At 41.8% G+C, this 25,516-nt stretch overlaps 1 protein-coding gene across 4 annotated transcripts; it reads left to right on the top strand.

Moving 5' to 3' along the window:
- Positions 1-228: 228 nt before the first annotated feature.
- GABPB2 (GA binding protein transcription factor subunit beta 2) lies at positions 229-24,205 on the top strand. Of its 4 annotated transcripts, none has more exons than XM_081026265.1 (9): positions 235-411; positions 4,328-4,467; positions 6,396-6,563; positions 7,108-7,302; positions 9,214-9,352; positions 13,655-13,771; positions 15,604-15,789; positions 18,991-19,124; positions 19,278-24,205. In XM_081026265.1, the coding sequence occupies exons 2-9, from the start codon at positions 4,360-4,362 to the stop codon at positions 19,575-19,577; spliced, it is 1,347 nt and encodes a 448-aa protein (XP_080882391.1). In that variant the 5' UTR covers positions 235-411; positions 4,328-4,359; the 3' UTR covers positions 19,578-24,205. The 4 variants fall into 4 exon arrangements, with proteins under 4 accessions (XP_080882392.1, XP_080882391.1, XP_080882393.1 ...); XM_081026264.1 differs by having other exon boundaries at positions 273-411; positions 6,396-6,584; XM_081026266.1 differs by lacking the exon at positions 13,655-13,771 and having other exon boundaries at positions 229-411; positions 6,396-6,584.
- The last annotated feature ends 1,311 nt before the right edge of the window (positions 24,206-25,516 follow it).

The following is a 25,516-nucleotide window of genomic DNA, read 5'->3' as shown; positions in this document are numbered from 1 at the left end:
GATCTACACGACACGTAAGACACGTAATCGACAACTCTCCGCCACGCTAAATAGTCCTTTCTAAGATGCATCGGACACACGCCTTTTCACCCCAGGAGGCCCTCCGTGGAAAGCCAGTGAGCCTCGGAGATGCGTCACCCTTCTGTTCGAATGGAAATGTGGGTCTTCCAGTCATTTTCTCTTCACAGATTCCTCCGCCAGACCTGATATCCGCGGCGCTCCACTTCCGGGTCCGCCATTTTGTTGCCTCCATGTCTCCACGAGGGGGGGGGGTGAAAGGCCCCCAAAATATGCATATATGAAAAGGCCAAAAAGTAACCGTCACTGACAGGGAGACTTAACTAGAGAAGGAAACGGGACCAAACTGGCGGGCTCGGTGGAAGCGCATCCGGCAGCGTCCCGGACGAGGAGGTGAGGGGGAAGAAGGGACGTGTGGACTCCGGGGGGCGTTAGGGCTGGCCGGGCCCGGGCGGTGAGACGTCGCACCGCTTCCCAGCCCAGCCCCGAACTTGGTGCCGACAGAGCGCGCCCCTTCACCAGAGCGGGTGCAGCTGGGAGAGGGGGACCGAGAGGAAGGGGATGCTGCTGGGAGGAAGGGGAGGGGACTGGGAGGTGAAGAAGGGGGTGGGTGGAAGACCTGGGGCTGGGGAGCTGGACCACGGGAAGCCAAGGCCACAGAGGTGACCACTAGGGGGCAGCGCGGAGCCCGGGTCCGGGGCTGCTCCGCGGGCTGAGCCCTTGGCTGCCTTCCTGCCCCCAATTGGCTCTTCTTCCTGAAGGACAGAACTTCGCTGGGAGGAACTGGAGGATTTGTGATGGAGGAGAAAACGGGGACTCCAATTCTCTGCCCCCGGTAATAGCCGAAAGATTATTAGTGAGCTCAGTCATCTGAACAGGAGCATAATGGCCCCACCTCCAGTTCTTGCACAGTTGTTTGTACAGCTGGCGGCCCAGTGGGGACGTGTGCAATAGAAAAAGAACAAGAAAGGTCCTCACACCAGGGGTTCTTCGATTTCAATGCTCCATCCCGTTAGCTTTCCTTAGGCTCACAGACTTCCTTGAGCACGCAGAGGTCATCCCATCCCTCTGTCCCCCTTGCCAGAAGGTTTTCTCTGTCTCTCACACACACAACACACACACATCGGTGGGAAAGGACAGTCTGTGTCTTACCTTCAACAACTTAACAACATTTTTGGCCATCTGGGAACATATTTTCAACATACCGTTGGCCCCAGTCAGTCCAATGGAGCTGTTCCTAGGCATCTGTTTTCATTCACGCCTTGATAACAATTAAAGAAGTGCCCCACCCACATTCTTATACCAGCAAACGTAATGACTCTCTAATAATAGAGGACTTTGTTTTCAAGAGCTCAAGCACCTCATCCATGATTAAAACACAGCGTATTGAAAGGTCTTGTGTGTGTGTGTGTGTGTGTTTGAGGGGGAGGGGGTGCTTTGTTGTTTTATTCGTCTCCAAAGCCCTAGGAGGCCAGTTGAATCGGATTTAGTTTCTTCGCTTGACAGATAGGGAAAGTGGAGGTACATCCAATAAGGGAGAGTGTTTTCCCTTTGTTTTTAGTGATCAGGGCGCCCAGAAGCGCCTAGACTAACCTCTTGTCTCTTAGCCTAAATCTCTCCTCTGGTGAATACTGCCAGCGTTGACGTGGGATACGGGCAGGATGGCGCATAGTCCCCCCAAAATGCAGTTATTTAAAAAAAATAACATTTGACTTTACTCAAGATAAATGCTTCAGGTTAACCCCCAAAGAAAAGAGTAACTGAGGATGGGAAGAGCCTTGAACACATTTCTAGGAGACCTTTTCTCTATCAGGTAATGAATGTAACACCTTATTTACATTCTAATCCCACAGTTTATGTTTTTGTAGAGTAAGAAATAAGACTTTTCATGGCCTAAAGAATAGGATGACAAATTTGGGTCAGTTACCGTTCAATGGTACTGATACAATGAACTCACAAATATGATTAAAGAAATGTGATAAAATTAAGGTATAAAGGCAGACTACAGTGGAAAAATTTGCTCAAATCTATTTTGCAAGAGTTCAGGTGCTGAAGACACCAGTTGCCACGAGATAAAATCAACATATTTAAAGTATCTTGTTTTCCAGAAGTATCAGCTTCCCAGGAATGTGAAGCGAACCAGATTTCTCCTTAAACAGATACCTCCGCCTTCAACTGTTTGTTTTGTTTTTGTTTTTGTGGTTAGAGGATAAAGCTGGAATTTCATTGTGAGGATAGTTTAATCTTGCTTTGTGCCAACATTTCTGAACATCCCAGTTGAGGGCATTTTTGCTCTTGGTGATCGGTTACTGTAGAGGTGTTAAAGCTTGCTGATAGACTTTTACATACAGTATAATTTGAGGAAATGTGAAGGAGTCATTTCTGACCATTGAAGCACCTAGAAATTTATTCTTGTTTTGAACTATTAGTAATAAGGTAATTAAATTGAAAGGCAGTTTTGATATTTTAAAAGGAAGATAACCATGGAGAAATGCAAAGTTATCAGTGTTCTGTAAGGAGTTTGTGCTATCATTGTTTTCTCTCTAGCATTTCCTTGAGCTGTGAAAACTGACACTTAGATGATAGCAGTTGGGGCGGCTGGATGGCTCAGTTGGTTAGAGTGCGAGCTCTAAATAACAGGGTTGCTGGTTTGATTCCCACATGGGCCAGTGAGCTGCCCTCTCCACAACTAGATTGAAGGACAGTGACTTGGAGCTGATGGGCCCTGGAGAAACACACTGTTCCCCAATATTCCCCAATAAAATAAAATAAAATAAAGATTATAGCAGTTGACATTATTGAAGTTCATCCTCTGCTCCTGAACATTTCAGAGGCCCAGACCAGAGCTTTGGGTGGATTCATTTTGAACAAACTCTCCGGGTCTCCTGGACCCATGTTTGAGCACAATGCTCTATGATACAAATTGGAACATTAAAACAGCGGCTGAATGATTTGCCTAAACCAGTGATTCTCAGATATTCTGGTTTCAGGACTCATTTATATTCTTAAAAATTGTTGAGGACTCCACTGTGTTATATCTACTGATATTTACTGTTTTAGAAATTAATTTTTAAGTGTTCATTGATTAAAATAAATCTTTCACATGTTAACATAAAACATTTTTTTATTTTTAAGTGTGTTTTTCCAGAACCCATCAGTTCCAAGTCAAGTAGTTTCAATCTAGTTGTGGAGGGCACAGCTCACAGTGGCCCATGTGGGGATCGAATAGGCAGCCTTGTTAAGAGCACCGTGCTCTAACCAACCGAGCTAACTGGCTGCAAAACATAAAACATTTTTATGAAAAAACAAAAAAATTTTTATGAAAAGTATATCTTCCAAGTTAAAGAGATAGTGAGAAGAATGGCGTTGTTTTATATTTTTGCAAATCTCTTTTACCTTGTGGCTTAGTAGAAGACAGCTGCATTTTCATGTCTACGTCTGCTTTCAGTTCATTGCAGTGTGTAGTTGGAGAAAGGGAGGAGTATTTTTATAGTTTTTCAGGTCATTGTGGGTATTCTTTGATGCTACACAGAAACTCAACAAATGGTAATTTCTTAAAAGTTTGTTGCAATGAGGAATCTGAAGCTATATTAATGAAATCTTTATACTCTGTTATCTTAAAAAGCCATTGATCTGTCTTTCACTTTGAATCTTTTTAACTTTGCATGATTTTGTAACATGCATTGGTCTTTTGAAAAATACTGGTTCACCAAATTATGCAGATTATCTAAATGTTGGTATATTTTATTATACACTATAAAAAATTCACATTCATTAGCATCACCACACCTTTTGTCAGAAAAGTTTATAATAAGCTGTCAACTGATGGTGGTGGATACAGGTTTTCCAAAATTCTAATTTTTGCTTGAAAGTTCAAACTGTAATTGATAATTGACAATAAATACTGTTGATTGTTTTCCTTGAAGTGGCAACCTGACTCTGTTCATTTTTGGAAAAGTGTCTGCCTTATATCTACCTGAGTGTCAGTATCCTTGGTTTGTCTATTCATCATTTCATGTGACACAATATTTCTACCATGGTCATTTCAAAGGGATGAAATGCTTTTTTATTGATTCCGTGAGCCAGAAAGGTGATAATGTGTTGCACATATTTCCAAAGTCTTTTTCTGGAGATTGAAAGTGAGGGAACTATTGTTTAGGGCCTGAAACTCTTCCAAGTATCTGATCGTTTGTGTTAGATGAGGTAGAAAGGAAGTGCCCTACCAAACAGTCACCTTGACAAGCATATTCAAGTATGAGAGGGCTTCTAAAACGTTTTACAGGCAGCTTTCCTTGTGTTTGAGTTACAGCTTCCTGAAAACGTTTGTTCCTATGCATAAAGATGTCTTTGGTGGACTTGGGGAAGAGGTTGCTAGAAGCAGCAAGAAAAGGCCAAGATGATGAAGTGAGAACATTGATGGCAAATGGTGCCCCATTCACCACAGACTGGGTAAGCTGTCTTGACTGTTCCCAGCGTGTGCTGACACCAGTCTTTTTCCTTTCTTTTTTTCTTTAAAGTTTATTGGGGCGACAATTGTTAGTAAAGTTACATAGGTTTCAGGTGTACAATTCTGTAATACATTATCTATATTCACGTTGTGCGTTCACCACCCAGAGTCAGTTCTCTTTCTATCACCATATTCATATTAGACCCTGTTTACCCTCTTCTGGAGCCCTGCTGCCCCCGCCTCCCAGCCAATCTTTTTCTTAAAGGCTAAACAGACTTTATTGATTTTTCTTCATTCCCTTCCTCCCTCATTCTCCCCACAAGAGTTTTATTTTGTCTCATCTGAATATGTGGGTTTTTATTTATTTTTTTTTTTAGTTTTCCAAATTGAAAGCCGCCTGTGGATATATAGGTGGTAATTATAAAGGTATTATGTACTTGTGATTTTCAATAATGCTTTTTAGAGTATTTTCTAGAAGTTTAATTCTCCCTGGAGTGTACTTGGGTTACGGGCTTCTGTAATTAGCTAGAAATTAAACAAAGCCAGTGTAATGAGAGTGCATTTCTAAACTAATAAACTCCTTGTTTCCTCTTCTCTAAAATGTCCTGGTTGATAAGGAATAGTCTAGCCATTTAGTTTCCTTTACCACTGTTAGCAAACATGAAAAGGGAAGGTGTAATTTCATGAGGCCAGACAGCCAGCGTGGAGAGCAGCGTCTGAGAAGACCCAGGTCCAGGTGACTGAGTTGGCTTCACGTTCGTGGATGTTGTCAGCACTGCCTGACTTGAACAATTCAGTGAGTGAGTGTCCTCTCTGCTGGGGTGATGAATTCATAACTGCGGGTTCTTAGCACTTCACAAAAACGAGGAGAGCAAACCCATGAGATTAGAATTTCCAGAAATAGACCTGAAAAGAGCAAAGTGAGTTAACTCCAGTCAGGCAGTGAGGCCGAGTATATGAAAAGCACAACATAAATGAAATAAGCCTAAAATAAAGAGCGTAACACAAGGAAAGGACTAGCACTCTGGCCACAGTGGATGTCGGTAACTGATACGAGATTTACTTTGATACGATGCAGACCTCCTCATTGCTGTGGACACACCACTGCTAACTCTTTGTTGCCTCTTCATTTCATCAGTCTTTCTGCTTTGCTTTGCTTTACTGTGGCAACAAACGTCTGTTTCAGCCAATTCAGTTGGCACCCCACATGCAACTGTCTCGTCTCTGCCCTTTTCCTGAGAACTGTTTGGAGCCTGCATCAGTCCCTTCCTGTTACCCATGACACGATGCTCTTATCTGCGCATTTTTTCACCGTCTTCTAAGTCTTGTTTAAAATCATGTCCTATAGGGAATCTTACCTGATACATCCACCTGACTTAAAATCCATTATATTTACCATTATTTAATTGGTGGTATATTTGTTTGCCCATTAGTATATTCATTTTTTCCCCGTTTTTCCGCCTCCCCCCTCACACTCCGCTTCAAGCCATTGTTTCTCAGTCTAGTTGTGTAGGACACAGCTCCCTGGCCCAGCTGAGGCAATCAGTTGGCAGCTTATGGCAGCTGTCGCCAGCTTCCAGCCACTCACGATGGCTGCCTGCCACTTATGGCAGCACACAGTAGCCCACGGCAGCCCAGCTCTCCTGGAGCCGTTGTTCACGATCTTAAATGTAGAGACTGCAGCTCACTGGCCCATGTGGGAATTGAACCAATGACCTCGGCATTAGGAACATGGAACTTCAACCACCTGAGCCACCAGGCCAGCCCTTAATTTTTTAATAAAGTCACTTCTTCACTGCTGTCTGCCCAGCCAGATTCTCTCTCCAAGGACAGGAACCATAAACTTCACCTCTTGTCCGTTTGTATCTATCCGATACTGATTTAGGAGTCTGCACACAGTTGATATTCAGTGGGTATTCTTTTCCCACAGCTTGGAACATCACCCCTCCACCTGGCAGCCCAGTACGGTCACTATTCCACAGCAGAGGTGCTCCTTCGAGCGGGCGTTAGCAGGGATGCCCGGACCAAAGTGGACAGGACCCCCCTGCACATGGCTGCAGCTGACGGCCATGCACACATCGTGGAGCTGCTTGTCAGGGTAAAGCAAGACTTGTGGCGGGTCTGTATCGTAAAGAAGACGTCCACCTCCCTTTCTTACTTAAATGGGTGGCAGGAAACTGGGTTGGAAAGGATAAAGTTTAGGACAGTTTACAGCATTGAGTGTTGCATGTCTTTCAAGAGTAATCATGGCTACGAGGATTCTGTTTTCTTAACTTTTGAAAGCTAAACACACTTCATTGGCTTTTCTTCATTCCTTTCCTGGAGGTGTTCTCTTCACTTACGCCTATTTTTTCAGGCACTCAACTCTGTTAATAAATGCAACAAAAGTCTGTTCTTTTCCCCTTCCTCTCACATCTGTTATGATAATTTCCCAGTGATGTCCTTAGAAGACCCACTCACTGAGGCGTTATGTCTATCAGCATTCAGGGTAATTTGAGAAATGTTTTTCTCTTTGCTATTTTGTAAACGTGATCTAAGTTTGAATATGTGTAATCTGTGGAAATCCTCCATATTAGTGATGGCATCTTGGACCTGTGCTACTGTATCCAGTGTCTGTTTGAAAAGTTACTTTTCTGTGACAGAATGGTGCCGACGTGAATGCCAAGGACATGTTGAAGATGACAGCTTTGCACTGGGCCACAGAGCACCACCATCGAGATGTTGTAGAGCTACTTATCAAATATGGAGCCGACGTCCATGCTCTTAGCAAGTTTGATAAATCTGCCTTTGACATAGCCCTGGAGAAAAACAATGCTGAGATTCTGGTCGTCCTTCAGGTCTGCTGCTTTTTCCATCCCCACAGTGTGCTTCAATTGAAGTTTAGAGTTTTTTGTAGGCACTGAATCACAACTTAATTTTCCTTATCTTATCAAAGTAGCACTTTTAGTTATACCTTAATCTTGTGACTCAGAGTCATTCGTATCTTAAAAAAATATGTATTCTACGCCCTGAGTTATTAATTTGTGATTGAATAATCATGGTGGCCAGTACAAGAACAAGATTTACTTGGCTTTAGAACATTTTCTTTGTCCATGAAAATTTCGGTTTAACCTTTGTGTTCTGAATGTACATCCACTGATGTGAGGACAGTAAATACATAGCTCTAAAGCCTGTTGAGGTGTAAGGAAGCCATCTCAGAATTAAGTTAGGTGTGATGATTTCACCCGTTCATTTCTTAAGCCAGCACTTGTATATCAGGGAACACCAGGATCAGGGATACAAAGATTAGCACGACCCCACCCTAAGGTTTAGATAAGAAATAAAGCATTATAGTACTCTGGTGCTAAACCGATACCTAGTAACTGTTATGGAGCACGGAAGCAGGCATATTAAGGATGCTGAAGGCAAGGGTTAAAGTGGGTGTGGAATCTGAACTGAGTTTTGAAGAACTAGGCAGAGAAGCGGGAAAATGTAATTGTTGTAGGCATGAAAAAGAGCAAATCGAAGACAGCAGTGTGAAAGGACATGGAATATTCAGGAAAGAGTAAGTAGTTCTGTGACTGGAGGCTGGGCCAAGGAAGTGGAGTTTGGGAGCAGCTAAGGCTTGAGAGTTAGGCTGGGTGTCATATGGCACACAAAGGAGTTGGGACTGTCTTGTGGGTAACGGGGACCCAGTAGAAGCCTTTAAATAGAGGATTGATGTGATTAGATGTTCTTAAAAAGGTGATTATTTGGAGTGTGATATGCAGACCGGAGAGGGAAGATTTTAATACTAAAGAACCATGTTGTGACTTTCATTAGGCCAAGCAGGAGCCAATGAGCACATGAGTTAAGGAAGTGAGAGTGGAGAACAGAAGAAGGGGCAGGTTTAAGAAGGAATTTAAAGTAACCAACCAAAGAGTGGATAATCTGTTTTAAGCTGAAGCTCTTAGTCAGGGGGATAAGTAGAAAGCCGTTTCTGCTGCATTTTCAGTGGTGTGTTTGTTGTTTCTCACAGATGGTTCCCTCTAGACTGATTATCCTCTTCAACTTTCAATTCCTAGTTTAGAGCCCTTTCATAATTGGGACTTTTTAAATAGTGATCGTGTCTGTAGAAAACTGCTTCTGAAAATAAAAAAATAAATAAAAATGAAGATAAGTCACTTTATACTGAAATTGCGCAAACATTCCTAGAAGCAGAAATGCAGGACGTAAAACTCTACTTTAAAATCTGGCACTCATTTATTTGCTTGTTGTATATTCTCTCAGGAATTCTTCAATGGCAGAACAGAACAAGTAGTTGGAAAAAACTCCGGAGAATATGCTTCTCTGTAGATTGTCTGCAGGGACCTCCTGCTAACACATTGACTTGTAGATAATTGATCATAGACTATTAGTGCTGGAAATTACTTTTTTTAATTTTTCCCCTTTATTTTCAAATATATATATTTTAAAAAGATCCAGAGAAGTTAAGTGAATTGTATAGAAGTTTTTGCAATAATACATGTTTGTTTGTTTTTTTTAATTCCCACAAAGTAGAAATAAGCTTGGGAAAGCAATCTAACATCCCTGTTGCCCTGGTCTGGGGCAAAAAAAACCCCACAGTGGTCTTAATGAGGACGCTGAACTCCCTGGGACATTATGTGCTAGAGCTAGTTCTGCTTGACTAGAGCATGGGGGCGGGGTGGCCCTTCAGTCCCTGTGTGACTAAGGCTAGTTAGTGTTCTGACTTTGAAATATCCACCTTGGTTGTGATTCTTTTTTTTCAGGAAGCGATGCAGAACCAGGTGAATGCTAATCCCGACAGAGCCAATCCCGTGACCATGGCTACCCCGTTCATCTTCACGTCGGGAGAAGTCGTCAGCCTTGCCAGCCTTGTTTCTTCAGCCAACACCAAGACAACCTCAGGTAATACTCTGATAATGTGCCATTTATTTTAGACCTAAAATGAACAGAACCCCAGGTTTTCCTGTGAGATTAACAGATAGCCTATCTGAGACCCACTCCTTTATTAAAACATCCCCCAAATAGAAGATGTATACTAGATTTTAAAGCTAATGCACTTATCCTTCCTGAGGAAAGGGAATAGCATACCTGGAAAGGTTAAACCTAGTGCTTACAGTGCTAAAAGTAAAATATTCTGCAGGTTAATCTGTTGAAGGATTATACCTGAACCCAAAATGAAAATATAGGGCCGCTTCCATGTGGTACTGCCAAGAAAAACAGTTAAATATTCATACTCCAAAGCAGTAGCAAATAAAGCAGAAGAAAGATAAGTGGTTGTTGGAATGCTGGTGTAAAAGAGGTATTTGTGATTTTTTTGAAGAAGAGCCTTGATTTGTACTGGAGAACCTATATAACAACAGAATAGCAGAGAAAAGCACTTGGGGTTGAGCTTTGGAAATCTGTATGTTTTTAACAAAAAGATCTATCTAAAAAGGGAAAAACTCAAGTTGTTTTCAACATCTCTTTACAAATATTTGTTGTACAACAAAAGAACGTGCGTCCTCTTTTAAGTTTTCCAACTGACTCTTGGTTTCTTTTTCTGTTTCTTTTGAAAAATAAGCCACAGTATTCCTCGTTAAGTTTATAGAACATCAAAAGAAGGTGTGGAATGAGATGTTATTGAGGGGCAGCGTAGTAAATAGAGCGTATGCACAGTCTACATAGAATTGTGTGTTCAGAACTGCATTCAGATACTAATTTATGAATTGACTAAATGCTTGACTGTGGGAAAACTACTTCTCTTAGCCTTCTTTATCTATAACATTGAGATACAATAATATCTACTTTAATAGGTTGTTGTGAGACTGAGATTTTGTATTTCAGTGTCTATTTTACAGCAGGGCTTCAATAACAGCTAGTGTCAGTGAAAATGAACTCAATAAAGGTTGACTGTGTCATGCCCACAAGGGGGCAGTAGTGGCCTTCATTTTTTTAGGCCACCAGCATTTAAAATCGCTGCGCTTTGCTTTCAGCTGGATGATTCAAAACATGTAGCTTAAATATATGTATACGTGTAATGACAACATTCACCGCCTTTTGGATTTGTTACGGTTCAGACCACACAGATTAGAACAAATGCTTTTATGATCCAAAAGAATTTAGAAGCCAGTAATGTTACGTATTCATAAGAGTTGGTCTAACGACTAAAATTCTCCAGACCCTGATCTGGAACTGTAAGCGAAGTTGAAGACATTCAGCATAGAGATGCTTAGCCTTGGCTCCCATGGGACTATATCATGTTTGTTATGTTGCTTTTGGCAAATCTACTCTTTTGTCTTCTATATGTTGACAACTACAAATTGAAATTGCTAAGCCATCACGTAATAGAGATGATCTCTCCAATGTCATCTGAACCATGAAGCAGTTCTACCTAGCTCTCCCCATGAGGGGATTGGCCTACCTGGAGCTTAATCAGTGCAGGTAAAAGAAAGGAGAAAAGCTATAGGACAAATTCAGGTTGTGTTACTCAACCGGGTTAAAGGATTTTCTTTTCCTGAATGGTGGTGGGTGGGCTTCTCGTTTCCCATCATCCAGTAGTAGTTTTCAGAATTAACTGAAAGTATCCTAGGATTATCATGTTGATGGATATTTTTGATACCGAAATCCAGATTACAAAGTTTGCTTTCAATTTTCCATTTGTGACTAAAAATATGAGTCATCAGTGCTACCATCAAACCGCAGTGATTTGGGAAGACAGGCTAATTTGAACATTAATCAGGGTAAAACAAAGCTATGAAGATGAATTTCCTGTTTCTGTAGGATCATAAGAGGCATTCCAAAGTCAAATATAGCTTTGTATTGGGTCATCAGAGGATAAGCTTGGAGTCTAAGGAATTGGGTTCTAACCTGGGCTCTGATATTTACTAGCTGCATGACCTTGGACAAGGTACTTAGTTTTTCTAAATCTAGTTTTTACTAACTCACCAAGATTGTCTAGCCTACCATAGCATACTCCCCTAAATCTTGGTCTGAGAATTTATTTATATAAGTCACATTTAAATGGGTAAAAAGAGTCGTCACTGATTAGGCCATCGCCCTTCCAAAAACAACAGTATCCATGCACATTTTACTTTATTTGTTGTGTTTTATATTGAGGAGGAGAAAGCAATTAGCATTATTGAACAATAAAGTAATTTTTTTTCCTAGAACTCACTGGGATGAGTCTAAAGAGGTAATTTACATCGTCTCTTTTCAGTTTTCAACTGTGTGTGTCAGAATGCTAAACCTGATTTTTCACAAATGTTCTTCGTTTTGCTATTGCGGGGGAGGGGGGGTGAGTCATTACCTTTGAATCAAAGGGACAACACCCTTTGGGGGGCATCAGCATATGCTAAAAAGTATAGAATGCTTTTCTCATGAAGCAGTTCTGCCCAGCTCTTCTCGCTTAGCTGGCAGACTACCTGAACTTTATATTAATAACAGCTGTGTGTGTGGTGTGTATACTGTGGTGAAATCATAACAGCGTTGTTTTCTGATTGCTCGTGACTTACTGTCACATATAGTCCAACCTCCGTGAGGATACAGTTTTTTCATTCGTGAGTTCCTATGTCAGCAGTTGGTATGATGGACTGAGTAATGAGAAATGCATGAACTAGGCAGGAAAATTAAGGAATGGGCTGGATCGTGCTCTGCATGAAGTCATTAGATAGACATGGGCTCCTTTCTGGAGGTCAAGCATGTGTTCCACTCAGACCATCTGGTTCCCCAAGTATGTTATGAGAGAATTCAAATAAAATAGGGTAGCGTCACTATCTCCACCTTCATCCCCACTCCCACAGGCCTTGTCCAAAAGCTGTCATTGAAGTCGTTTGCTGCTATGAAACGACTGGTACACAAGTAATCTACCTCCTAAAGGACAACCTTCTGAAATTTAAATTTATACATAAGTTAGCTTACCTAGATGAAGTATGTCAGAAAAGGATTCTTTGCTCTGTGGAAATATTTATTATAAGGAGTATTAAATAGTAGTTTCCTTAAGTGTTTGACAGGTCACTGACTTTTGCACAGAAGAAAGGCTGGTAAGAATCTTCAAGTGTGTAAAACTTAAAAGGTGTAAAACTTAAAAATTAAGAGTACATTTAAAAAGAAGATAAGTGTATCATGTAGAGTCCAGTCAAGAGACAAAACTACATGCTGTTTTCTATAATTTTATTTCATATATAGATATATAATTTCTAAACTTATATGTCTAATTTATACAGAATCATTAGTTAGTAAGAGTGGATTAACTGCTACGAGGTACGGAGAACCCTAAAGAGTACAGGAATGGCCAATATAGGGAGCAGCCACCACTCCCCTATGACAAAACTTAATCGCCTGCCAGCTGACAAGAAATGTTTATAGAGTCCAGCTTCAGTATCACAAGGCAGGGCAAAGAAGGGTGGATTTGGAATGGAGAGGCAGTAAATCTACAACTGGCACAATAAGTGTCTCTGAACTAGGGAAATGCAATTCATTTTATGAAAGTTAGATTTATGCACAACTGTTGAGTAATACTTTTGGTTCATAAAGTGAGGCATGATGCTTATTGCCAGATCTAATGTATTTCCCTCTTGGGACTTAGCTGTTAAGACTAGCAGATGCAAGAGAAAAAGATAATGAACAAAGCACATCATGACATAAGTAAAGTAGATGATTATTGTGTTTTTTTTTTTTTTTTTTTTTAGCATTAATCAATTGTACTTAGCCTTTGACATTCACTATGTGAACTTTTTGGTTAACTGTCCTTGCACTAGAGGTCAGTCCTATTCTTCTCTCGTAGCAGCTGATGAATAGAGGTAGTAGGTTGAGGAAAGTCCAGGAAGGACCTATTCTGTCCCCACCGCTCAGCGGGGAAGGCCTGCCTTGTATGCTGACTGCCTGATGCCCGCAGAGCTCTGCACAGCCCCCCCAGGCCCTGGGCAGCAGGCTTGTCTGAGCTGTGCATACTCAGCACTGGCCCTGGCCAGGCCGAGATGGAGCAGGAAGGAAGGCAGTGGCCCTACACCAAGCAGGATCACTCAAATCCACTTTAAAGGCAAACCCTTTTAAATCTCAAAAGCATTTGAATGCGATGATAACTGGTTTATGTCAGTTTGTATTAGAGAGCAAGCTCGGTCGAGGAAATTACAGTGAAAAGCCAAGGTTTTGATTTAATGAGCCATTTTTAGTTCATCTCAATTTATTCTCTCCTCTGGACCTCACTTGCCTTTTTTACCGAAATAGGTGAGCCCCATGCCTCCTCAGCAGTGCACTTCTCACATTCTACCACCTCAGTGCTGGCCACCCTTGCAGCTCTTGCTGAGGCATCAGCCCCCCTCTCCAACTCACACAGAGCCACAGGTAGGTAAGGGATGTCTGCTGAGCAGTTTTCCATTTCTCCTTTTGTTTTTAAATCTCCAGCAGATTGGATTTGCATGAAATTAAGAAATTGTGGTTCATTGGAGACAGCTAGGAAAAAGCCATGTAGAGTCACAGAGCATCAGAAAGAATCATTGGGTGATACAATCAGAGAATGACTAAGTAATTATTCCTTTATATTTTTGCAGTTTCAAGTTTGCCCTGATTTCAGTTGCTTCAGATTGAAATATTTAGTCTTCTATTAATTAGCAGATGTTTTTGGAAATACTCTATGTTATGTTTTGACTGATGCTATCATAGAATGATTCAAAATAGCAACTTAGATATCGTGTATTAAAGAATCAAAATACATGGGATGGTTCCCTCTCTCACTGTCATCTTGTGTACTTCAGATTAGCTTGTTTTATTTTCACAGGAGATGTTATTTTGGAATTTTCAATGAAATTGAGCAGATAACCGCTGTATAGTGAGTGCCCTTCTGATACTTAAAACAAAAAGGTTTTACGTCACTTAGCCAGAGATAGTGGTCTACGGGGAAAAGGCTTAGGGCTTCATTTATGTAGGGATACATAATCGTAGGTAGGGCTGCATAGCCATCTAGGAATCTTTCTAGAACCTTCTGTCAGTCTGCTCCATCATCATTGAAAGCAGGTTGTTCTCATTTCTTTCTGCCATTGACATTTGGGGAGTGAGAACATTTCTCCAGTCGTGTTTTCCCGACTGGCAGCCATCATAAAAACCTCTACTCAGATGTGTACAAGTGAGCAGCATGTTAGAGGGAAAAGCAGTATACTAAACTTGTGCTTGTTATTCTTTCAATTTGCTCTTTGATATTGGATAAATCGCTTCTTCAGATCTCAGTTTCCACATTTCTGGCGTGATGGTGGGGTTCAATTATCTAGCACGGTCCTTTCAGCTATAACGTTTAACCATCCTCTGTTTCTAAGAGGTGTGAATGCTCTATTTCTGTTGAACTACGTGAATGTGGCTCATATGGATAGTTTACACCCCGGTTATTGTGAAATTCTACTTGTGACTCTTTAGACAGAGGAATTTCCCTTTAGATAGAGGAACTGTTTCCCCTAATAGTTATTGGGGATATTGACTAACTGAACTGAAAATCTTGATTCAATATAATACACGTAAATCTCTTAGAAAGAAAGCTGGCGCTTAATAAGTAGTCAGTGTTAGTTGCTACGAATATGCTTGATCTGTCAGATGGGAAAAGCCACCTACTATTTTTGTCTGTCAGACTTCCTCAATGCTTTGACTACTTGACGTATTATTTTGTTGATTCAGCATTAAATGCCTCTATTTCCTTATAGAAATAAATCTAATTTATAATTCTTTTTCTAAGCTCTGTAGATTTATTTACACTTTCAAGATGCTTCCTGAAAAAAGAGTTTTAAGATCAAATATGTTGGGGAAACTCAACCTATCTTATTATCCGCTCTTGGGGAGTCACTTGGAACGTGACTGTTGGGGTCTCTGACCCTTCCTACAAAACAAACAAAAATGTATAAGCACATTTTAACCAGGATTTTGGAAACGTATTTGTACATAGAACTCACCTTAAGCAAAAGGTATTAATATCTCAAGACATATTAGAAAGTACTGTTTTAAGTCATTCCTTCTTTTCTTTTCTCCTCTGACTTAGAATTGTTCACGAGAGCTTGCATGTGTGCACTGTTGAATCTAACTTTTTTTCCTTCAAGTTTTCCTATCCTGATATTATCAATTTCCAGGAGGCTGAAATTGCTCCATTCCAATTTTTTTCAAAGCTGAAATTTTGGATTTCCTTTTGTCACCTCTAGCTAATTCAGAGGAAGTCATAGAGGGAAATTCAGTTGACTCGTCAATCCAACAAGTGGTGGGGAGTGGAGGCCAGAGGGTCATCACCATAGTGACCGATGGCGTCCCTCTGGGTAACATCCAAACTGCTATACCTACTGGAGGCATTGGCCAACCCTTTATTGTAACCATGCAAGATGGACAGCAAGGTGAGTCATCCCATTGGACAACTGTTTATTTAAGGATAGTTTAGACACTCGGCTTTCCTTTAAAAATGAGGCATTCAGGAAATGGGAGAATGCCAGGAGCCAGATGGGGCAAAGAACCCCAGAGAGAAAAACAGAAATCAGGTTGGCAAAGGCTAGTTTCCCTAACATATATAAAATTTGTGAGTGAAAACCAATAATCTGGTAGAAAGAGCAAATAATACGAACCAGTAGTTCACAGAAAGTAAAATCCTGATGGTTCTTAAAAATATGCAAATATGTTTGGCCTGCTTCATTCATTGCAAGAGAACTGCACATAAACACTGCACTGAGGTACCACTATAACACTGGTTGTCAGGTGTGGAGAAGCAGGTGCTCTTACAAATCGCCGTTGAGAGTGCTAATTGATGCATCCTCTAAGGAGCAGGTTGGCAATATCTGTCACCATTAAAGATGCACAGACCTTTTGACTAAAAAGTTCTTTTTCTGTGAATTTATATTCACACACACAGGAATGACATGTATACTAAGTTATTCATTCCAGCTTTATTTGTAATCATCAAAGATTAAAGGAACCTAAGTAGATGTCAGAAGGGAACTGGATAAATAAATTATGGTACACCCATACAACGAAATACTTGGCAGCTGTTAAAAACATTGAGCAAGTTCCTTATATACCAGTATGGTCTGATCTCCAAAATATATTGTTAAATGACAAGAGCAAGGTACAGGCCAGTGTGTAGAGAATGCTACATTTGTACTTTTTAAAGGGGGGGAATATGTGTATATTTGCTAATGTATTCATAGACTTAGACTATCTCTGGAAGAACGTTCAAGAATAACATTATTAGCATTGGTTGCTTCCTGGGAGGGCACCTGGGTAGCTGGGGATGAATGCAAGGCTTTTTACTGTATAAGCTTGTGTAACTTTTAATTTCTGAACCATGTGAATGTATTACTTATTCAAAAAATACGTAAGTAAATTTTTTTTAAAAGGAAAACTGTTCATTACAACTTTATTCCTTAAAAATGTTGGAGGTTGAAAAGAGGAGGATTGGTATAATTGCCTTTGCATTACCAAAATTTTGGCTTGGCCTAAATAATTATGGGGAGTTTATAATTTTCAAATTATTTGAATTGATGGATCTTGGCAGTGTGGGAAGAAAGAGTAGGAATTAAACATTTATAATGCAAGCTTTGGTATCATAAATTCTTATTGGGTTTATTTGGAAGTATACCACTGATGGTTTTGTGAACATGATTTTCATTTAAAGTTTTGTGGGGCTCGTTGGGTAGGTGAGAGACTCTACTTGTAATGGAGGTAAGTAAATGAGAACAGAGTTGTCTTGATGGAAAAAAATAAAATTCGAGGTTTTACTTGGATGAACTACACTACTTTTTAAAAATGTATTTTACCAGACCCAAAGAAGAAAAGCTGAGATTTTGTGAATTATCTGCAGGAAATTTACAATCCCAGACTAAACTTCCATTTTCACTTATATATCTAAGCTGCTTTTCACTGCCATCAATTAATGACTCAAGGAATACAAGCTAATTTTTTAAACTTATTTATTATAAGTTTGTTCTTCCAGGACCCATCAGCTCCAAGTCATGTAGTTGTTTCAATCTAGTGGTGGAGGGCGCAGCTCACACTGGCCCATGTGGGGATCAAACTGGCAACCCTGGTGTTACGAGCATTGTGCTCTAACCAACTGAGCTAATCGGCCACCCCCACAAGCTAATTTTTAAATCAACCATACCAAATAACTAGGTACATCTTCTGTTTTAAACAAATCATAATTCATTTTAAAATCTAAATATAATTGTTAACGTTTTATTTTTAGATAATTATAGATTCTTATACAGTTGGAAGAAACAATACAGAGAGATCCCATATACCCATCACCTAGTTTTCCCCAGTGGTAACATTTTGCATAATTAGAGTACAGTATCACAGCAGGAAATGAACATTGATACAACCCACCAACCTTATTGAGATTTTTCCAGTTTCACATGCATTCATTTGTGTGTTTGTGTATGTGCTTAGTTCTATGCAATTTAACACGTGTCGTTTTGCATGACCACCAGCACAGCTGAGGTACCACACAGCTCCATCACAGAGATCCCTCATATTACCCTTATATCCACAGTCACCTCCCCTCCCACCCCATTCCTAACCCTGGCAACCTCTAACTAACTCACCTGTTCGCTCTCTCTATACTTTGTCATTTTAATAATGTTACATAACTTGAATCATACAGTATTTTCAGATTGGCTTTCTTCTCTCAGCATAATTCCCTTAAGATCCATCCAAGTTGTTGTTTGTCTCAATAGTTGATTCCTCTTTACTGCTGAGTAGTAGTCCATGGTGTGGATGGACCAGTTTGCTTAACCATTCACCCACTGAAAGACATTTAAGTTGTTTCCAGTTTTGGGCTATCAATGAATAAAGCTGTTATGGCCAATCCTAACAGGTTTTGTGGGAACATCGATTTTCAGTTCTCTGGAATAAATGCCCAAAAGTACAATTGCTGGGTCGTATGATAAGTGCATGTTTAGTTTTGTAAGAAACTTCCATCCTGTTTTCTAGAGTGACCGCACCATTTTCCATTCCCACCAGCAATTTGTGAATAATCCAGGTTCTCCACATCCTTGCCAGCATTTGATGTTATCATTATTTTTTAAATTTCTACCCATTCCAGTAGGTGTGTTGTGCCCCAAGCATGTTGTATGCTTATGTGTGGTGACGCTTTTCACAGCTATGAGAAGACATAATTAAATTAGATACAGTTAATGGCAAACTGCTTTCATGGAGGCGTTTCTCAAAAATCTTATATAAAAGAATAATTTGTCTTATGTAATTTGTCTTTAGACAAATTATTCCTGCAGAATTGTAAGCTAATTGGTCATAATTTCTGACCTAGAGTCAGACATGTTTATAGAACAGCCTCAGACCTGGGTCTTAACTGCATGGCTTCCAAACTTGACAGTCTTTACCCTTCCTTTCAGAGGCCGCCTTAGTTCCTCTCTAATCTTTTCTGTTACTCTCTGCAGGGCCATGCTTTCCCTGTTGATTCTAAAATCCAAAGGGATATGAAACGTATCAGGAAATATATATCAGTTTATTTTCTAATTTGAAACAAGCAAAACCTCTCTGTTTTACAATGTATTCATCCCCTCCAATTGGTGTCCTTTGGCTTGTAGTTCTAACTGTGCCTGCTGGTCAGGTTGCAGAGGAGACTGTAATTGAAGAAGAGGAGGAAGCAGCCGCAGAGAAGTTGCCACTGATTAAGAAACCCAGGATAGAAGAGATGACAGACAGTGTGGAGGAAAGCAAGGTAATGTTCTTAGCGGTGTGCAGAGAAGAGAAGGGCAAGAGTCAAAGCCGGAACTTGTACGGCCTGAGCCCTTCTTTGTCTTTCTGTCTACTCTGCGTAATCTGGGATCGGAAGTCTTCCCAGGCGGTGACATGACACGGTGTACTTTTACAGGAAGGCACGGAAAGAGAGCTACTCCAGCAGCAGCTCCAGGAGGCCAATCGGAGAGCCCAGGAATACCGACACCAGCTGCTGAAGAAGGAGCGGGAGGCGGAGCAGTACCGCCTCAAGCTGGAGGCCATGGCCCGGCAGCAGCCCAATGGCGTTGACTTCGCCGTGGTTGAAGAGGTGGCCGAGGTGGACGCTGTAGTTGTCACTGAGGGGGACCTGGAAGAGAGACAGACGGCAGTGACTGGGGCAGGAGGCACCTCTGGGCCTCATACTGGGGTTTCCATGGAAACTGTTTCATCTTAACGTACAAGGGCCACAGTCTGTACTGAGTCCATCATTTCCCTCTTTTTAAAAGAAAATCCAATAGAGGACCAACACTGTGTAAAAGTTAAGAATGTCCTTAAGAAGAAAACTATGGCAGGGTACAATGCTTGGGCCCAGGAGGGCTCTCTCTGCACCAGGAACAATCAAAGCCAGATCTAGGGAGCACTTCTGTGGAGGGGCCCAAAGAGAAAGGACCAGCTTTCTCAGCCTACGTCATTGCTTTAAGCATAGAGGACAAAGAATGCTGCATGGTGTAGGTTGATTGTTTTTTAAATAACTGACTTTCTATCAAAAGATTCTATTTTCTATCAAAATATTTTTAAGATGACATTCCTAATATGGACATACCCAGAGCCTTTAACAGCCATACCGTCAAGTGACCTGAAGATTTGCCTTAGATCTGGAATGTGTGTCTGTTAGAGAAGAAACTAATTGAGAGGGAGTTAGGAGCAAATTCGGGGGGAGAAAAAGGAATGTGCTCCACTTGTAAGGGAGCAGGCGCTCCCCCACTATCCTGAGTTAATCTCTCTGGATAGAATTTCTGGTGACCTGATGAAATTTGCATCCATCGTGTCCATAGCTCAGATGCCAGTTTAAGAACACGAAGTATAATTTTTAAAAACTGGAAAGGAGAGACAACTTGTTTATGTGGGAGAAGTGTATATAAATCCCAAGTCCTCCGGCTGTTTCACAATGCTGGGAAGTGGCCAAAAAGGCTTGTCGGGTTGTGAAACAAGCTGGTGTCAAGATACAAGCTTTGCTCCGGCTGGATTTTATAGTCGCTATCAGGAGGGGAGTCTGTTGGTAGAACAACTTGCTTCCAAACATTTCTTTATGTAATATCAAGCTTTAATATCAACTCTTTAATTTCATAAAATCTGTTGAGATTTCTAAGTGCGCCTTTCTGTGGAGCTTATATGGTATCCTCTTACATGCAATAAAAGAAGGGGGCAGGAGAGACGCGTGCCAAGGGTGTTGTGTAGTTTCGATGCCATTTGATTCAGGGGTTGGGAAATTGCTGTTTCCTTGGGCAGAGGGGGAGGGAGAGGAGGGGGAGAAGGGGCTTGTGCACAGACGGCTTCCTTGCCTTCCTTACCAGGTGCCAGGTGTGGGCTGGCAAAGGCAGGAAGAACTACCAGCGCCATAAAGTAAGGAATCAGAGATTCTGGCCAGATACTTCGTCTTCCTTCCTCCCTTCTCCCCACTATGCCTGCTCCTTTGCCTAGACCTTTGGGAAGGTGTTTCATTGCTGAGTTTTCTTTGTGTGCCAACTTGCCATTTTTTTCAAAAGGGAAATAGGGATGGAGAGAGCTTGTAGGGAAGTTACGTTACAGAGGGCCTTTGAATTGGGCCCACCCTCTTTCTTGACATGCTTGCTTGCTTTGTCGTAAATGAGAAGAAACCAGAGGAGATGTGCCAAGTAAACATTTGAATGACTGTTCAGAATACAGTTTTCTTAATTAGCGATCATGGGGAAAACATACATTTTTAATTCGGGATAAAACTTGACAGTTAACATGGTTCTGTTTACCTTGATTAGTGAAGTAATTTGTCGCAGTTTTCCAGACGTGAAAAATCATTTGGGGCTCAAAATACATCGAGACTCTAACTCCCCAAACCACATTTAACAAACAATGGGCTATTGGAGGCTTGTAGGCAAACATATCAGTTTGGAAACTAACCTTGAGTGCAAGCCTCCGCAGCCAGGTTTTCTCCATGGACTCATACCAAGCGCTTCCCCGCTGACCAGAGATTGTTCTGGGCTGTGGGGATGACGGAGAAATGCAGTGGAATAGCTTTGGTGAGGGTGAGCATGACCTTGGAGAATATCTGCTGTCAAATCGGCCTGTTTCTGTTTGTGATGCTTTTTGTTTTGAGTCTTTTTGTGATCCAGGTGCTAACAATAAGCTGCTATGGTGTGCCATTTCAGAGCCTTAGTGTCACTGTAGATGGACCAAGAGTCATCTCAGATGTGCTTTTTTTATGTTCTTGGTATATATGTTGACTTGAAATCCTTTTCTGTTACAAGGGTGGAGGTAAACACTGCACAAGGTATCCAGGCCCAACCACCTCACTGTCTAGGGTAGCTTCTGATTGGGAGTGCGGGTTTCCATCCAACTCTCCCTTTTGAACATATAGAGTCCCTACTGTGTGGGGGAGCTGTTTATCAGTTCTTTCTTTCTGTAGGAGGCTATCATTCCCACCTAGAAAAAACTCTAATCCAACCCGAGTCATTTTTGATGATGGGTCTCTGAGACTGGGAATTAAAGGAGAGGTCAGGGTAGGGAGAGAGAGAAGAGAAATGTCTAGAAAGGGGTGGGTAGCAAAAAGGTACTTGTTTTTTTATTTACTTGAAACAGACCTTTTAGCATCTTAGAGGAGGGAAATGGGATTTGGTCCCCAGTTGTGTAGCCATGGAGGGAATAGTAAGTCAGGATCCCTTGAAGTAGTTAGCAGTTAAATATGGAATGCATGAATGGCAATACCATTTTATGATTTTGCATTTCTTTCTGAATCAGCCATGGACGTTGGGAAAATGTTGCTACATCTTCTGGGTTGGAGGATTTCAACTGGCTTATCAGCAAGGTTGGATTACAGAGAACCAAGGAAAAGACAAGTGGTCCAGGAGCAACCCGGGGCCTGGCATGACTTGCCCACTTTACAATAAAGCTGCTTTAATAATATCAGTATTAATATAGGACTTCTAGACTCTGCCTTTACATTTTGGTCTTAAGCCTTCCCCAAAAAAAGAGAAAGAAAGAAATCTTAATATTTCTGTTCTTGTTCCTGGCTTCAGGAAAATTACTTGTAAGTGTAAGTGTATGTAAGTCTCTTCCTATCACTACCTCTGTGGGATCTCCCCATTATAATGCCAAAGTTGGGGTCTCTTAACTGAAATATGGGAGAACTTGGCTTTAGGCTGTCTGTATTTTGAACTCAGTGCCTTAAAAAATGTTCTTTTTCTCTGTCAGATCTGCGATCAGTTCTTTTTGGCTTTGCCTTTCCCCCTTCTTCAGCCTTAGCCTTGCTTTATTAACATTTGTGTGTCTGCTCAGTAATGTTTGAAATATATGGCATACAAAACTACTTTATTTCTTTGTGCTGATGTAAAAGAAGTGAATTCACCAGAGGGCTGTCCAGTTGAAGTTAGGGATCGTGTGACTGGAGCATTTTTAATAACCCTTTGCTGCGTGTATATTAGTGTGTATGTTTGTAAATACATATGGGTTTTCCCACTTTTCTCTTTGTTTATTCGAGGTTCACCTCCAAAGTATCTGGTATAAGCTGGAAATATTTTTATTTCATTAAACGCATGAGAGAGGGTTTCTCTGGATTCACTAGTTTTCTCTGGATTCACTAAAGGTTGCTTTGGCCCTTCTCTGAGAGGTGTAATGAGAAAGTGGAGGACTGAGGCCCCAGGGTACCTGGCTGTGTCTGTTTGCGTAGCATATGGTGTGATGACACCATGGAAGCTGAAAGACCAGGCAGTGTTGGGTAGAGATGGGCCCGCCTCCGCAGGGCCAGCCTCCTTTCCACGCCTATGGCAGCTGTTTTGACTGCTGCTTGTACAGTCTCTTAGCACCAGAAGATGTGAGGCATGTAATGAACTCTTCCCAGGAGTTTAATATTGAGTGGGAATCAGTTTCTGTTCCAGTTTATTGGAGAATGGCCTCCTGTTCCCTGCACTTTGTGCAGACGTCTCTGTATGGCTAGAAAAGGATCTTAAGAATGGAATACATGTCGAGACCACCTATATGCAACTCTAGGCTCTTATCTGGTGCCATTTTCTGTGATGAATGTTTTCCCCTTCTGAGTTAGTACTCTGTTTCCTACGCCAAGATATTGAGCAAGAAGGATATAAATTCGAATTCAGCAGCTTTGAGCCTCTGGTGCTGCTCTCCCAGTCTCCCATCCCGGCCTCTCCAGGATTAGGAGCTGGGATGACATTCCGAGATTCTACAGTAGCAATTTGGCTTGTTAATGGCAGGAAATGGTGATTTCCTATCTCTCTCTCTCCTCCCTTTTCCCCTCTTAACTACTTCTGCCTCTGTGACCTGTTGTTCTTATCTCACTGAGTCTTTACCAGGAACTAGGACTTAATTAGTGGGTCATTTCTAATCGATGGGCCTTGTCTTGCCTCGGTCCTCTCCCCTCTATCCCTGCTACATCTTTTGTTTATCCTGAAGGGGTTTGTTTCTGAGAATTAATGTTGGTCACACCCTGTCTCCTGTGCCTCCTAGTTGCGGGTTTCAGGCCTCTTGCTCTGTCCACAGTAGTGAGAGCTGCTCTCCTCTGGCTGGGCCTGGAGACTGTCCTTCCGCCAAGGCCATTCCTGTGGGGGTGGGGGTAGGGTGCCTGGATGCTTCTCCCAATGTCCTATTGTTCAGGTTGTCCGACAGCTTTATGTACAGTATGTTTTAGGAAAACTTAAATACACTTCTCTTTTTTATTTTAATAAAATAGGGTTTGATTCTGATGAGCAAATTTGTGTGTGTGTGTGTGTGTGTGCATTTGTGTATATACACCTATACAGATCTATATTATATATGCAATTTTTGTACTATCATTTAAAATAAAGATGTTTCTTAATAAAATATCAAAGTCTTATCATTTTAGGGTGTCATTGACATTTTTTCCATTTCCTGGGCAGGAATTGTATCTACTTCCTGATCACAGATAAACCTCATGCTTCGCCTCAGGGGCATGCGTTCCTACGAATGCATCGTCAGGCCCCTCGTGGCTGTACGACCATCACAGTGTCGCCTCCCGCACACCGGGGCTACGAGCCTGTGCAGCACGTCCCGTCCTGAGCGCTGCAGGCAGTGGTATTTGTGCATCTAGGCCTCCAAACACAGGAAAGGTACCGTGAAAAGCCGTATAAAACCTGGTGCACCGGTACCGGGGTCCCTGACTGGTCCTCCTTAGCGTGCATGGAGCGGGCAGGACGGGACGTTCCTCTGGGTGTCAGTGAGCGAGCGGGGAGCGACCGGGAAGGCCTCGGGCGTAGTGGGACTCTGTAGACGATACACTCTGCACACTTAGGCGACACTCCATGTATAAAGCAACGTGACATGATATCAGGCACAAGAGAAAAGGAAGCGATCAGGAGAGGCGGTGACACGCGATTCTGAGGCTGCCGCCGGCGGAAGGCGACACTGTCTGCAGCGGACTTGTGAAGGGGGAAGAGTGCACTCTAACGAGAAAATGAGTCTAGCGTAGTCAATACGTCAACCAGTAACGGTCGTTTATTGTCATTTTCACGTCGTATGTACTGTACATAATTGTGTACGTAATTGTGTGCTTTGATACACGTGGCAGCACAGCAGGTCCGTTTACACCGGCGTCACCACAAGCATGTGAGGAATGCGTTGCACTGTGACATTCTGACGACGATTATGACGTCACTAGGCGATAGGAAATTGTGAGCTCATTACAACCTTAGGTGCTGCACGGCTAGCAAGCTTCCCCTGTCCAACTGAGCTAACGAGCAAGGGCAGAGTGGCCAAGGCCATTGGGGCGATGTCCTTCCCTGCCCTGCCCTGCTGGGGTCTCTTCTCACGTGGCCTTTTCCTTATCTAGCTCCTCCTCAGTTGGTATTCTTAGCAAGCAGAGCAAGTTGAGGTAAGAAATGAAGTGAGAATGGAGAGAGCCTCTTAAATTTATGTCTTCCTCCTCTCAGCCCACACTTGCTCCCCTGAAAGCAAACAACGGAGAGAGAAAATAGCAGCTGAAGAAAATAATTCTGTGCCTTGTGTGGGAGTAAAGTCAACGCGGAGAACGGGGGGAAATTCAGGCCCAGGGAAGCTTGGAAACGGTGGGTTGGCTCTGCTGGCCCCCTGACTATTCTTAATAAGGTGCCTGTTGCTATCTCTGCCATTCACTCACGTTCATTAAGATGAGTAGCAGTCTGTCTGTGG

Source organism: Rhinolophus hipposideros (genome assembly GCF_964194185.1).
Source record: "Rhinolophus hipposideros genome assembly, chromosome: 19".
NCBI classification, from domain to species: Eukaryota; Metazoa; Chordata; class Mammalia; order Chiroptera; family Rhinolophidae; genus Rhinolophus; species Rhinolophus hipposideros.
The sequence above is the reverse complement of the archived record's forward strand: the minus strand, read 5'-3'. Positions and strand labels throughout refer to the sequence as shown.

Excerpts from the sequence above, each read along its gene's own strand:
- GABPB2 (XM_081026264.1), top strand. The coding sequence starts at position 4,360 with ATGTCTTTGGTGGACTTGGGGAAGAGGTTGCTAGAAGCAGCAAGAAAA. Across the intron at positions 7,303-9,213 it reads AGATTCTGGTCGTCCTTCAG|GAAGCGATGCAGAACCAGGT; the intron begins GTCTGCTGCTTT and ends CTTTTTTTTCAG. Across the intron at positions 19,125-19,277 it reads ACAGTGTGGAGGAAAGCAAG|GAAGGCACGGAAAGAGAGCT; the intron begins GTAATGTTCTTA and ends GTACTTTTACAG.